This window comes from Rhea americana, unplaced genomic scaffold (assembly GCF_003343005.1).
Source record: "Rhea americana isolate MKP2758 unplaced genomic scaffold, rheAme1 scaffold_6, whole genome shotgun sequence".
NCBI lineage: Eukaryota > Metazoa > Chordata > Aves > Rheiformes > Rheidae > Rhea > Rhea americana.
The window spans coordinates 9,049,813-9,065,442 of record NW_028186756.1 but is presented as its reverse complement, the minus strand read 5'-3'; the positions used below and the strand labels follow the sequence as shown (position 1 = coordinate 9,065,442).

The 15,630-nt window shown below is 34.9% G+C and overlaps 1 protein-coding gene across 2 annotated transcripts in view; it reads right to left on the bottom strand.

Moving 5' to 3' along the window:
• Positions 1-15,630, bottom strand: part of APOOL (apolipoprotein O like) — a 22,397-nt gene extending 6,767 nt beyond the window's left edge. Inside the window, exons 1-8 of one of the 2 annotated variants that reach the window (XM_085319632.1) lie at positions 15,460-15,630; positions 8,940-9,044; positions 8,217-8,336; positions 6,515-6,569; positions 5,302-5,400; positions 3,837-3,928; positions 2,172-2,258; positions 305-491 (exon numbers count right to left, since the gene is read on the bottom strand). In XM_085319632.1, the coding sequence (XP_085175758.1) occupies positions 305-491; positions 2,172-2,258; positions 3,837-3,928; positions 5,302-5,400; positions 6,515-6,569; positions 8,217-8,336; positions 8,940-9,044; positions 15,460-15,471 (757 nt within the window). In that variant the 5' untranslated portion in view covers positions 15,472-15,630. Of the gene's footprint in view, positions 1-304; positions 492-2,171; positions 2,259-3,836; positions 3,929-5,301; positions 5,401-6,514; positions 6,570-8,216; positions 8,337-8,939; positions 9,045-12,118; positions 12,182-15,459 lie in introns of those variants that run through there. The other variant, XM_085319631.1, reaches the window with a different exon arrangement.

Sequence of the window (15,630 nt, the reverse complement as noted above, 5' to 3'; positions counted from 1 at the left end):
AAGCACTTGATGTCATCTCTTTAGAAGTATCATGTAATTTCTACCAATAAGAAAGATTGTCTTTCATTCCCTGTGGTGTAGACTATATTATTTGTAAAACTAAATATCAAATAATAATTTTGATATTGTGCACAGTCCAAAGAAAGAAAATCACCTCCTTGAAGCCCTGAGGTGTATATATAAAATTATATATTCTCAAGATCAATATGCTAAGAAAGTCTGTTCTATTTTGAAGCAAGGATAACTACAAAATAAAGTTTTGTAGTTTTGAACTACAAATTTGACTTGGAGTTGAATGTTGTACCTGAGATTATATTGGGAACTTTTAATTCAGCTAATGAAGGCACTGGATCTTTAGTATATGAGGACTCTTCTGGAGAAGATTCTGGTCTGTCAAATGATCTTGACTTCACAGCAGATTCAGGTGATGCATTAGAAATTTCTTTCTTTTTCTTATCCTCTTGTGCAAGTGATTTTGACTCTTGCTGCAGCTGTGAATCAGACAAATCAAAAACATGTGCATGGGTATATGCTTAACATATTACTGCAAAGTAAAGTTATCTGAAAGCTTGTCTTTTACCAAATTATTTTCAGATATGACATCGTAAGATGACATTCAACTAGTAATATCAAGACAGYGGCATGCAATGGACACAGCTGAAAAAAAATAAAGCACATCAAAAAATCCACAGTTGAGATAGAGTAACTTCAAATTTACTTATACGGAAGTTTATTTTGTCATGAGTGTACACTTAAGTCTGCTATTTTTTTTCTTTTTTTTTTTCCACTGAGACCCTGTAAGTACTTCATAAGGAAGTCTAAGTTATTATTCATTCATAAATGAAGAACTTGGTGTCTTACACAGGACTAATATGTAGATTTTACAGACCAGTTAGTATCCTTACCAAAGTTATCATGATTTATTTTCTCATCTTATGTTAACACCCTAGCTAATTATTCTTTATTGATGAAAAACAATACATTGTTTTGGGAACACACTTAATTCAGAAAAAAGAGTTAATAGAAACTGTCTTTACCACATGAGCTGTTGTTTCTATATCAGTTTTTTGGCAAAAAATTTTGGCAAATTTTTGGCATTTATATTTGAATCATATTTTCAAAACTCAGAATTCCATTTGTGCTCCTCACTGAAAAGCGAGGACTGCATAAAAATGTACATCTTAAATACAAATCAAACTTCTAAATGTTAAAGATGACCAAGGAATTTTCATTTTCTTTAAAAACAGCAGAAGACATACTATACACAAAGCTGAATTTTTCCCTAGAAAGTACTGCTTTTGTTAAGGGTTTTCAATTGGGGTTTCCATGSGGGGGATCTTTTGGGTTGCAGAAAAAAAACAATTCAATTCTGGGATGTACTAACTCAGGTTCCATATGTAATTTACAGGAGGTAAATATTCCTCTCTACTTAGTGCTGGCAAGGTTTCAGCTTACGTAACATGTCCAATTTTGAGCACTTTACTCAAAAAGGGAGAGGTAAAATAGATAAAGCCCAGAACAGGACAAAAATTATTTACAAGCTAGAAAGCCTGCTCTATAAGAAGTTATTTGAGAGAGACGATCATGTCAAAATTCATGATAATTTTTCCATATGTAAGAGGTCATTATAAAGAGGTCACTGATCACCTGTTTACTATGGCTGCATGAGAACAGGGTAAGAAAAAAATCATTTTAATCTGAAACAAAGACAATTTATATCAATGGGTAAGAAAGACAGCCACTACCTGAAAGGATTATGAAATTTCCTTCATTGCGTGCTTATGAAAAATGTTGTCACATATCTACTCTATTTTTGTAGATCTTCTTTATCTTAAATTCAGTGGTCAGCTTAAGACTAGAGCTTGAATCAGAATGCATTATCTTTTGACAACCTCAAAAATGAGCTCACAGGCAAATGCAGGGTTCTCTTGTTCATTTTGTGTGTTTTGAGGGAGTACATAAGGAATCCCAGAATCTATCAGCCTGAAAGGTGTAACGAATATTATTGATTAAACATTAGCAAACATTTACCTAAACATTGTAGCTATAAAAATATCAGAGGGTTTTTGTGCCTCATTTAACACACATTAGTAATCTTAAACAGCGTCAGCAAAATGGTACTTTGGATTTATTTTTTATGAGTTACTGGTCATTACTTCAGCAAGCCCTACCTTAGTGATATCTTCCTTTTTCACCCACAGTGAACGTACWGCTTCATACGTCTGATGGCTTACAGAAGACACCCTTTTCCCCGTTACCTATTTTTTTAAAAAAGAATTTTAACAACAGCTTAACAAACACTACAATTCACAGACTATTCAAATGAAATAGATTTTGTTTGTACGAGAATATGTTTGATCCTATACTCAGTAGGACAGATTTCAATCATCTGCATTTCAAGATGTAGGGCAACTCATGTTTCTCCTACATCAAACAAATACTAAATTATAAATAATATTTAAACTGTTGTAAGAAAACTAAAGGTAACAGTCACACACTACACCCACCCACTTGAAATGAAATAAAAACCTGATCAGAGAAGAGTGTGTGTCAATGTTAGCTTTTGAAGAAATCCAAGCTTGTCTTGCTGTGTTTGAACCCATGTCTTTAAAAACGTCAAAATCCATCAGTCTTTTCACAGTTTTAGAAGATTATTTTTATAATATTGCAGTAACTAGGGAGTACCTTTACAGAAATAGAGCACTTCAGGGCTCCAACCACAAAAACTGCCAAAGTTCACATACAATGTAAGTAGACAGGAAACAAGGATTTGGCCTCCTGAGTTAGGTCACAGCATACTGGGTGGCATTCCCATTCATCTGTGTGTATTCCAGTCCTGAAATTTAATTCTTACAATAATGAGCCAAGAAAGTCCCACTATCTTTTGAGAAAYCATAATCTTCATTGATTTGCATATCAAAAAAACCACCACTTCAGGGCAGTTACATAAAAGGCTGCCTAAAGATTTTAACTACACTATAGATCTTTGCATTATCTTCTCAAGCACTTTGGAAGTGTAAGCACACAGATTAAAATTAGTAAAAATCACCACTGCTTTATCATGATGTCAAGTTACAGATTCAATATTAGTTTTGTTTTTCAAACAGATTTTACAACAATGTTCCATAAAGTTTTCTGTCCAGACTAAAGTCTGATCATTTAAGTAAATTCTTGGTGAAATCCTACAACTAAACAGAACTACTGGAACTAGATTTTCCTACTTCAAGGATTTCACAAAGAAGCACAGTTCAGAAATACAAAGTCTGCCAAGAAACTAAGATGACTTCTTATGAAGTAATAGGTGCTTTTTAAATAGGAAATACTGGTAAACTGAAGGAAGAGGTACTGAGACTTTATATTCTGCTTTTCAATTCACTTTCTGTATAGAAGACAGTTGTGTGCAAACAATTCTTACATGCAGAAAATTAAATAAGGCACAGCTTTTCTGCATAAGCAGCCAAGAAATATTCTAATCAAGTTGACAAGAAGACAGTAAATGGAAAACAGGGAATTCTAATAAAAAAACACAATTATATAGTTTTTCAAATATCAAAAAATAAAAAAATCTGGATTTCAGCAAAATAATCATATCATCTGTATTTAGTTCTTCGAGAAATGAGGATTTAAAATTGAGATGCTGCACAACTGTGTTTTTAAATTCAGCCATTTTATTCACTATTGATACTTATGCAATTAATATCTGTGATGCACTACATGCACTAATGAAAATCCACTTGAATTCCAACTCTCAGTCCTTGAACAGTTAAGTCAAGTGAAACTGCAATCCTGTGACTAAAATCACTATTAATTCAGTATTAAAATACAAGTAAACTTACCTTAGCAATTACTACTGATTGAGCTGGGTAACAAATTGAAATTCCTAAAGTAGTAAGTCCCAGCGGATAAACAATTTTCTTAAATCTGGAACCTGTATAAAACCAAATGTAAATAATTAGATGCTAATGAAATGTAAAACTATGCAGTTGTATACATTCCATTGTTTACATCAAATATCCTCAGTACGGCTGGAGTAGGGAAGACAGAATACGATTTATAGTCTAGTAAACTGCTACAGTTAYGTATGCGGAAAACTGATATTCTGAAGGTTGATTTCTTGATTCAGAAATAATCTCAATTATATTTTCCAATATTGTGAAAAATGAGAAGAATGTCAGTGTAATTTAGGTGCTGCTATGGTTCTTCAGTAGCTCMATGTGAACTCTCTTGTTGACATGAATTGCTGAATTTGGAGCAATCAGAAGCCTGGAAACCGGGACTCTGTTCAAGCATTACATCAGCTGGGCCAGCCTCAAGTTCCTGTTTGTCAATAAGATTTTAAAGCCCGAGTCTCTTCCTCCACCCCGCACTGTTAATCAAAAAAAGACAGTAGGGATATAGTAAGAATTCTTTTACTAATCTGYCAAAATTTTGGTGTACCCTTTTTATTTTGTGAAATATTCAGCCACATACACACTCAGCTAATACAGACAAATATTTCCTGAACATTGCTTTCTAGCAGATGAAGTATCATTCCTCTAGTATTTATCTTGAAAAGAGAGAAGATTATATCTGTACAAATTAAGCTTTTGGCTTCGATACTGAAATCATTCCTTCCAATGTATGTTCTCTTGCATCTGTTATCCAAATGCCAACATTCCTTGCATTCCTCTAAATTCCCTTATTTTTAACTATACTCAATAATCTTTAATATTAATTTGTCTATAAATCACTCCCATACACATACTGTTTTTGAAAACCAATAATGAACAAACTCAAGTTAAAGTGTCTACCCTGCAATTCTGTTGACTCCACCATTAACAACAATTACATATAATCCTGCTCTGTCTATTTGGTCTTAGTCAGGTTTTTAGTCAAAACAGTATTTTGCCTCTCAGCTATGGTGATTTATGCTTCCTTAACAACTCCTTAGGATCATAACTCACATGGTACACTCATTTATGCGTTTCAGATWACTAAAGAAATTGTATCCAATAGCACAATACAGGTCTACATTCCAAGTAAAATAATTCATAAAACTTTATCAAATAAATGATTTAATGCGTTGAATTTGCTTTAACATATAAATAACATTCAGTAGCTCTGTATATGTTTGATTTATTTTTACAATTTTATGAAGTTAGAAAAGAAATAAAGTCCGTTCAAATTTTATCATAAAGGATTTTTTTAAAAAAGTTACATAGTTTTTTCCCCTCTATTTCAGAAAAATCTTTAGTTCATTCAACTTTCTATATGCCACATATTAAGCATGATAATCTTTGAAAATAAGCAGAAAATCCCTACCTTTTCTTGATAGCACTATGCCAGTTAGGCCTGATATCGTAATTACTCCAACTTTGGGAAGAAATTCCGGTGGCGGATTCTTGAGGTAAACATAAGCATCTTAGAACAATAATAACAAAAAAGTATCATAACAATTCAGTATGAATTTCTTCTTATTATTTACAACTTCAGAAATAAAGATGAAAATAAAATTGTTACATATCCAAAGTAGAACACAGTCCAGGATCRGGTTTTTGTTAATGCCTGAAGATGCCTTATTTTCTAGGCACATACTCTAAAATCTTTTAGACAGGACCAGAATTCTAATCAAAAATCTTTAAAACATATCAGCAAAGTGTTAAGAATTCTTTTCTTTAGATACTTGTTTTATAAAATGTTTGTATTAAGACTTAATAATGGGAAAGGAAAAAATATTACATGTTTATTTTACTGTAAGTTATTATAGACAGATACCGTATTTCAAAATCTCTCAATTTACTATTTTAAAGGAAAATTACTTTTATCTGTAATTTCTGACAACAAACTTGAATGCAAATGCTATTTGTAGTCTGTGCTAGAATTAAGAAGCTATTAATTAAGAGAGGTTGTGGAGTTTCTAGCCTTGGAGATGTTCAAAACCTGACTGGACAGACCCTTCAGCAACCTTCTCTAGCTAACCCTGCTTTGAGCAGTAGGGCTGGACTAGACAATCTCTAAATGTCCTTTCTAATGTCAACATTTCTGAGGTTCTACAATTCTAAGAACAAAATGAATTGTAAGTTAAAACTGTGAGAGGACTTAAGTATTTCTGAATCACATAAATACTCAATAGTTTACACATTATAGTAAGAGTGAGCATTGCCTCCATGATACCTGTTTAAGGAGCAATGCCTTCCTCAAAGTTTAGAGGATACTCTGCAGAATGCAAGGCAACGGAAGTGTAAGAAATACTCTCTGTGCCTTCTCTCATCAGCACTACAGTAAAACCTAACACTTTGATTGTACATACAATATTCTAAACCTACAAAAACATTACAAGATCACAAAACATCTAAGACTAGAATCAAAGGAATAAAAACTACTACTTATTTCTCTCATTTGAGAAAAGAATTGAAACTCCATAGTGATATAGGAAATTAACAGCGATACAACTAATCTTTTTTTCCACACTTGTAGGAATTATTCCAGTACAGACCCCTTTCACTCCCCTCCCCAAGTAAAATAACTTGCCTACCTTTTCCAAATTGAATTGAATCCATTATTCCATTTTTAACAGAGACAAAAGCATTCTATATAAAAAAGAAAATATTAAATGAATGCAAGTATTTTGCAAAAGTAGACATTTTAAGTACAAAAATATCCTCTTGGTACATGTGGTTTAGCACAACGAAACTCCCAGCAGTCGCTTATAAGCATCATTGTCCTGAGACTGCTGAACAAATCAAGCAAGCACTCGTTCTTTAGGAGAACAATTAACAAAGACAATTTCATCCCGAATTACTTCATTGAATTTGTTTCCAGAAACACTGAATTTGTACCACCAGGGGTCACTGCTAGTCAGTCTCCAAGATACTAATTTACTTCTTTACRTTTATGGGCATAGAAAAGTTTGACATGTACTTATAACTGAATTGTTTTTAATTACAAACTACTAGAGTGGTCACTGACAAGGTATTCACAGATTCAATGGAATCAGAACTTACAGAAAATACAGGAACACTTTTTTTTTTTTTGCTTTGCTATTTTCCAAATAATCAAGTTCATTTTGTTTCTAAGAGGAAAACAGAAACATAAAATTTCATATAACTAACAGCAGTCATGCTAAAAAGCTGCTTTAGATGATGTGAAAATGGAGTAGCAGATGTCCTTTCTGAAGATTTAAGAGATGGTGCTGGAGATCCTACGACAAGCTCTTACTTCTCCCATCAGTGCTACTAGAACAGAAATTCTGTGAGCAGAAAGTTAAAGAGATGGCAGAGATGACAGTGGTAGGAACTGCTTTGATCTTGTTGGACAAATAATCACAGCTACTTAATTCCTAAATTAACAAATGCTCTTCCTATGCAACAACTATAGGTATGTCACTCCCTTTACTTTAAAAAGATGAAATCCATTGCACATTTTTAGGATTGAAATTATTCGCATTACCCTTAAATTACATTTGTGCTCCATTCAGAGATAAATTTTTAAGAAGTAGTTTTATTATCAGCCTGTCACAGGCTAAAGATATAAAGCAACACAAAGTTTAGGGAAACAAAAAATATGTTTTTTTGACCAAAGACAGCTAGAAAAATGAGYTTCTCCGAAAAACATTTGCTTCTGTCAACTGTATCAGCTAATCTGAAAAAACCCTACCTCTCATGCAGATTTGCCAAATACAGAATTAAATGTATGTATCTGTAATGCATAGCCCAGCTCAGTGAATAGTTTTATTGCATAAAATACGAAATAAGTGATCCACCCAMGGTGTATACTAGCACTCATTTTGTCAGCTTTTCCAAGTATCCATTAATTTACTTCAAAAAATGCAACAAGTAAGAGTGGCCAACCTGAGTATCTTAAGCAGTTCAAACACCTACTTTTTAACAGACAGTAGAACTCCACRAGCAAGAAGTTACCTAGGTAACTCTGTTAGAAGTTAACCACATAAATATCTGAAGCTGACACTGTTGGGTTAGCCTACATCCAGCTTAACATTGACCAAAAAAGATGTATTTGATCTTCCTACTTTTTGATTTGGAAAACAGCGAGAACATATAGGTTCTTTGGCCTTAAAAAAGTAGAGAAAAATAAAGGAAAAAGGCTTATTTTTGCATCTTAACTTCCAAGTCTATGCTGATACAAGAAAAAAAGAACAGAGTGAAATATGCTGTATTTTAATGCTTTATCTTGTGTTGTCATGAATTGAGGAAACTTTAGAGGCAAGTATTTCTTACCTTGCACCACCCAATATAGTGGCTGGTTGTCTTTCTTACTGAAGAAAATCCCTTCTGCAAACGGCCAGGTTGCTCTTCAACGTATTTAGATTTCAGAGGTGGTGAACAGTAAATTGGAAGCTGGAAAGAAAAGCATAAATTTACTGCAGGGAGACAGTTYGGGATACTGATTAATATTTATTGAATAGTGTTTTTCAACACATTGAATCCTTATTCTTCCTGCCAGAGCAAATAAAGCCTCCACATCATATCATGCTCTTTTATATTTAGAAAATTACTTTACAAAAGTATGACTACAGTTTAACTCTTTAGAAAGGAAAATAGGAAGTATTACATAGATCCTAAGTAGCAGCATTACAGAGTATGAAAAAAAATGTATTTTGTATCTGAAAAACCATGAGCAAGAACAGTTGAAAAACACATATATTGCTAGAAATTATACCATAGAAAATGCTATTATTAGCAAGTATTATACTCTTTTACCCTATCTGGCTTAAGTCTGGAAATTTTTAATGAGATGAAACTTCCCTAACTTACTATAGTAACTCTCTTTATACTTTGATTATCTGTGCTATACTAGTAAATTATTTAGAATGTAATTTGTATTATTACATACTATTTAGATTTATTTTTATTTACTGAGGAATATAATCCAATGGAAAGACATGCTATTCTGTAATTTCCAATATTCTTTTAAAAATAAACAAGCAGTGAGAATTTTACCTGATTTGGTTTCATCAGCTGGGCTTTTGATTCCTTTTCTGTTGCTGCATATACAGTAATAGATGCACATTGCAGACCAGAAGAAACAGCTGCTAGCTTTACTATCTGGGTCAGAGAGATGAAAAAAGGAGTCTTAATACAGAAATTAATTTCATTCCAGTAAAATCCAGATTTTACTGCTGTGTACATTTAAAGTTACTTACAATAGTATACCTTTTAGAATCTTCTTCCATCATTCATAAGTATTTTCAAATATTTTTTCAAAAAACAATTACAACAAAAAAGCTAGGGATCACTGAGAACAATTATATCTAAAACACCAGGAAGAATTTCATGTTCAAAGCCAAGATGATGCCTCCATCATCTTTTTAAATAAGTTCTAATTTGTTCAACATACAGGTTTTTCCAAGTCAACAAATTACTTCTTGTTTCAGCAAAAACATGTCAATTCTATTTGCAAGAATCCCCCATGCCATAAGCCAAAACATCACCTCCTTTCCAGTTCAGAGAACACTTCAACTACTTCTTGGAATAACTGCATGTCAGAGGTAAATCAAATTACACAGCAAGAAGTGGAAGCAAGAATCACCTGCTTAACATTTCAAATGACGTTAAGTTATAATGTAAATTACAGAAATATATGCTTGCCTACTTAAAACATTAGTTTGGAAAAAAATATATTATATTACAACAGGTTTAAATTCAAAAACAAGTAAATATGAAAATATTTCTAAAGCATGCCTTAAGATTCCWATCAGCATTGTCATTCAGCATGTTGGCATATAGCACATAAAGAAACTACCCACAATGTGTTAAAACATTTGTAACTTAGGTTATAATTTCTTCCATATCGGTAAAGATGTTTCTGCTCATCACCGGAAGCATTTTTAAAACTCAACAAATGTGCAAACAAGTATGAAAAGTGTTCAGTATCTATACAGAGAAGGTGGTTGCATAAAATCAGAAAAATTGAACAGGAGGGAAATAAACCTGATTTGGGTAAGTATTTTAATTCCCTAGCATAAAACTGCATTATAGCCTCACTGTTTTCTCAGCTATCAATTGGAAACACCCTTTCAAAGGAATAGGATTTGCTCCATAGCACTTAACTGTAGTAACGAAAAGTTATAAGGTTTCACACAATGAATATAAAGAAACACAAAAGCACCACCTTGAATTATCTGARGTTCATCAGAAAAACAATCACATGCAAGTTAAACTACTCAAAAAAAATCACTATAATGCATATATATAAATATATACATTAAAAACTACATAACACATCTATTCTCTATATATAATACTCAGCCACGCGGTATCATGTATATCGACTAGGATTGTGAAATATTTCTCATTCTAACTAGTTAATCACATGTTGACAGAAAGCACAACGTTACAGTTTGATTCGTAAGAATTGCAGCCCTGATGATCGAATACAATTACAACAACTTAATTTACAACCGCTCTCCTGAGGAGCACTTTGTCATTTTTCCTTTGTACAAGTGTCTAATATGACCACCACAGCAGAAAAATATCACCAGGAGGCTCTGCTGACACAGTTGTGCCGCAACACAGCAGTCAAGGCTCTCCGAGAGTACTGCAAAGCTCCGGGAAAACAGATTAARAAAAGAAAAAAAAAAGTAATAATCAAAATATGAACCAATTAACACATCAATAATTGTCTTTAAGAAAATATTGTTTAAAGCAAAATGCTACAGTCTGGGCTACAGAGTATGATATGTGAAGGAACTAGTATCCTCAAAAGAAAGTCTGTATTATAGACATTCTTAAACTATTATTAAACATTATTAAAGAAAACTAAAACATCCCGTAAGTCTATCATCCTGTTTCTGTGCAGGATGCTGTGAAGACAACATACCAATTTTCAGTAGTTACAAGACAGAAAACAGAATTTAAAAGTGAGAAGGCGTAAGGAAGTTATATTTTTCACTTAGCACATTTGATTAATTTGTTTCAGAAAGTCAAAACAGTGCTTATTGCGCAGAATATAAGAAAGCTATACTGCAAATGATGAAAGTAAAGCAATTCCTGACTGRCATTAATTGCCTTACTTTTGGATGCCTGAAGACAAATGCATGAATTTTTAAAAATCCTAGTGAACAGCTCTGCTATCTAAAACTTACACTGCCACAATTGTTCCTAATAAGGTTTCACTATTGTTTACTGAAATCGCAAAGAACTTAAGAAAAAAAACCTGTCACCTGTACTACACTCAAGTGGCTTAACTACWTCTTCCTCCTTATGACTAGGAACATTAAGACAACAATTATTAATAAATTCAAAGGAGAGTATACATTAAACAAGAAAAAACATAAGTTAAGAAAAATCAATAAAAATATTGAACTCTAGAAGCCTCATATAACATTCTTTAGATAAAGAAATCAAACATTATTTACCTATCAGATCTTCTCAAAGGAGGTATTAAGAACTAAACAATGGCATGACTGTGCGAACATAACACAGATTGAGAAATACACAGAGAAATGACTGCAACAGACTCAGGCCAKGAACACACTAGAATTACATGGTTAACTAATAGAGTAACTTCAGAATATCAGTCAGTAACTGCTTCAAAATAAAAACTTTCTATTCCAAAAAATCAAGAAATAATTTAGTTTATTTTTTTTAACTGGAACAGTTTAGTTCAGTATCTGCTCTGTATTTTAACTCTGTTTTTATCTGAATTAACCTATCCAACCTAAACCCTATGAAACTCAATTCCTAATGGCAACAAATCTACATACCTACAGTTCACTAAATGGTCCTTTAAAAAGTCATTCGCCCAGATGCCACCTCCAGTAATGAATTCAATATAAACACTGATCTAAACATCACCATAATTACAGATATCAGAAGTTACTAGCTTAATGTACTGGATAGAAAAAAATAAGGTCAATAGTAACAGTTAGATGATTTCCCTAAAACCGCCCTCATGCTCCTAGCACTGCCATGATACTGCAAAACATTAGCAGCTTATTTTTTCACAGGCATAAAAAGTACATCAGCTGTTTCAAAGGATGAAACAGTGTAAACTAACAGACATGGCATTATTTTTGATCAAAAGACTCTGAATAGCAATTATTTACTGAACTAAGACTATGTCTTTTAATAATAGAGTAAGATCAGTCAAAATATAATAATAAAGCTGTCAAATATACCTGGATAATTCTGTCTTTAAGTCTCTGCATTTCAAACAATTCACTTCAAAGCAGTGGAAACTTTTCAAAGATCAAAAATAGAGATTTTATTAAGAAAAAAGTTAGAAAGCTACATGACTATAAAGAATTCAACATCTTTAACTCGAAAGAGGCAGAATATAAACTAAAGCATAATAGAAACACATATATCCTGGAAATTTGCATAAATGAAGTTAGTGTTGTTTCTCTCTGAAACTTTGCAAATTCAGTATACTTGCTTCAAGAATGGTACATAAATAACGAAGTCTGCCCTGAAGGCAGAAACAAACCTCAAGAATTACCCCAAATTAGTTACTTGAAGGTTTATGGATTAAAAACTAATTGAATTGCTAGAAGGCACCAGATAGAAGTAACCAAACCTTCCCAAAGATCGCAAATTTAAAAATTCAGCTAAGACGTGCTGGAAGAAAACCTGCTATCCCATATGACTTCAGCCTACACATCCGTCATGTTTCCTGCAACTAACATTAAAACATCCTAATGCTTATTAAAAACAAGTTTTATCATAAGCCTTGTATTAAATATGGAATACCTCAATGTTAGATTTAATTCCAGCAATAACTATCTAAAAACCAGCAACTGCCTAAGTATTAGCAACTGGCATTTGGTCATACTGCTTTTAACTTTAAAAGAGATTATTATTTAACATTAGAAGTCACTAACATCATAGCTGAGAACTTGTAAAAAATTTTTATTAAAATTCAATCAATACGCTATTTAGAATAAAGAATTATTTAGAATAATTTTGATTGAAAGGGACCTCCAGAGGTCCTCCAGACCAATCCTCTGCTCAAAGCAGGTTAGATCAGTTTACTCAGGGCTTCATTCAGTCAAGTCTGGAACAATTCGAAGAATGGGCACTCCACACGATCTCTGGGTAAGTTGTTATAGTATTTGATGACCTTCAGAGTAAATTTTTTCTATCTAGTACTAATCAGAATTTCCAGTTGTACCACTTACCAATGGAATGGGAAACATCACGTAACTTTAAATGCAAGCAGGTGTAAAAACATACAAGGATACACTTTTTCACACAGTACATAATTAAACTGGTTCTAATTACAAATTCTGAAGTATTCAAAAAGCAATAAAGCAAATCCATAGATGACTGTATCAGCACTAGTTTTTTTGTCTACCTTTTAGATAGCAAATTTTATTATGACTTTGTTCAGAAGCTTAATATAAGCCCTATAGTCAYACACTCCCTCTACACCAAAGTCCGTTTCAATGAGTTTGATGGCTTCAATTTTTTTTTTATATATATTGATGATTAAAGTTCTTCAAACTTGTCTAGCTTCCTTTCAGTTCTGAAGACTTTCTTCCCAGACTATTTCTGCATACTTTTTGTTTTGCAGGCAAAGTGTTGTAGAAGCTCTACTACAATAACGTAAAGATGAGATTCCTTCCTTGTTTTTGCCTGATGATCCTCATCTTGTGTATTATATGAGTTCCTTCAACCTCGTATGATAAGAAAACTAATACTGGGGCTTAGAGGTCATCATAAGTAAATCTTGCTCTGAGTCCTTGCTTTACAAAGAGAAGCCTCTCAAACTCTAGGCAGCCTACATTCTGTATTTACGTGCGTGCTTCTTGCATTTGGCAGTATTCAAATGTATTCCTTGTAGATTGTGACAATTTAAATTAAGCAATTAAATATAATTCTTTGCTAGTTATTTACTGTTTTACCAGTCTTTGTGCTACTGCATCAGGTATGGTTTCACAAGATATTTTAAATAAAATACAGCTTGCTGCAAAAGCAGTAGCACCACACTCCTCTGCTCCAAACATTGAAAAGGATTGACAATGCTCAGCAATGTTTTATGGAAGCATTCATCAGTAACATACGTGTACAATTCCAGGTACATACTACATTGCAAGTGGTARACATTCATTTACAGAAAGTAATAGCAATAAGCAATGTACTTGAGAACACTGGTACATCAACAAGCTGCAATATTAATGTTTTGAGGACTGTTAGCAGCTTCTAGGTCGAATCTAACATTTCAATTTGGATATGCACTTACTTACAGGTCTTGATGATAACAATAGAAAAAAGACATACAGGTGGAACAGCTGCAGTTCTGCTGTAGCTCAGCTTACTAATTCTCTACAGATTTATTTTTAATCTTTGCCTGACAGACCATAACCCATGCTGGGGAGGGAGGGAAAAAAAAAAAAAAAAAAAAAAAAAAAAAAAAAAAAACTTTTCATAGCAAATAACAAACAATACACAGAAAATTATGTCACTTGACCAAAGATACAGAATCATTCACATTTATGTACTAAGCTATGTCACCTCAAGACCATCTAAACATACTGTCAACCCAAATACAACTTTTTTCACTTACATGTCTCAGCCTAAGGTAAGAGGGTTCATTTTCATTGCCTTGGCTACCCCTGTTTGCATGATCTTTTTCTTTGCAAGTATAAACACACCTTAACTGCTTTGCAAAAGAGACCTCATGCGCATTGAGAGAAAGCCTAAGATCTCTGCAGGCATATTTTACCCAGTTTAAACACAGTATATTATGTCTATTTATAGTTACTTTAGACATCTGTGACCCTGTTACAAACTAACAGCATGATTTTAGCATTTTTTATTTAGTGATATATAACACTATCTTGATGACATTCCACTTCTCAAATGGGTTAAAGCATTTCAGAAAGCTTTAAGTAGGTGGAGGACAACCAGAGGAACACCACCTTTTACTCCCTGCTCTGCAACTTCACCGCMTGCAGGAACCAGATCTTTTTACCACAAGTTCTACGTGGATTCATCTAAGCCCTTAGCCACAGGCAGAAGAGATGCTGCTGATCAAATTAATTACAGCCCTGTAATCCCCCTCATGCTGGAGTAAAGCAGCTGTGCAGACACCTCCAACCCAGCACTGCGAGGGGCATTACCACCGCTGCAGCGTGACACTCGCCCGGTGACCCTACCGGCCTTCCCTCCGACGGGGCAGCCGCCGCGCCCGGCCCCGGGCCCCGGCCCGGCCAGGTCACCGCGCAGCTCGCCGCCGGAGGCCGCCCCTAGCAGCTCCTTCGTCTTTCCCAGGAGAAAGCCCCAGCGCTTCGGGGAGCCGAGGGGAGAGGCGCAGGCCGGGCCGGCTCTGCGGGGGACGGGGGGAGGGGGGTCGCTCCAGCTGCCGAGCGGTGGGGAGGCCGCACGGGGTGCCGTGGGGCGGCCCCAGGCTCCCCCCGCGCCCTGCGGTGGAAGGAAGAGAGGCCGCGCGGCAGGGGCCGCCGCCGCGGCTTCCCCCCGCCTCCTCAGCCCGCTCCCCCCCGCCGGGAGGCGCACTCACCTTGGCCGCCATTTTAGTGACAGCGCGGGCGCCTACGGCGAGCGGGAAGGGCCGGGGCGCGGGCCGGCTGCGGGCGGGGCCGGGGCGCGGGCTCGGCGCGGCGGCGGCTCGGCCCTGCTGCGGCCTTCCTGCCGGCCCGCGGACCCCCAGGCAGAGGCGCCGGGGCTGAGG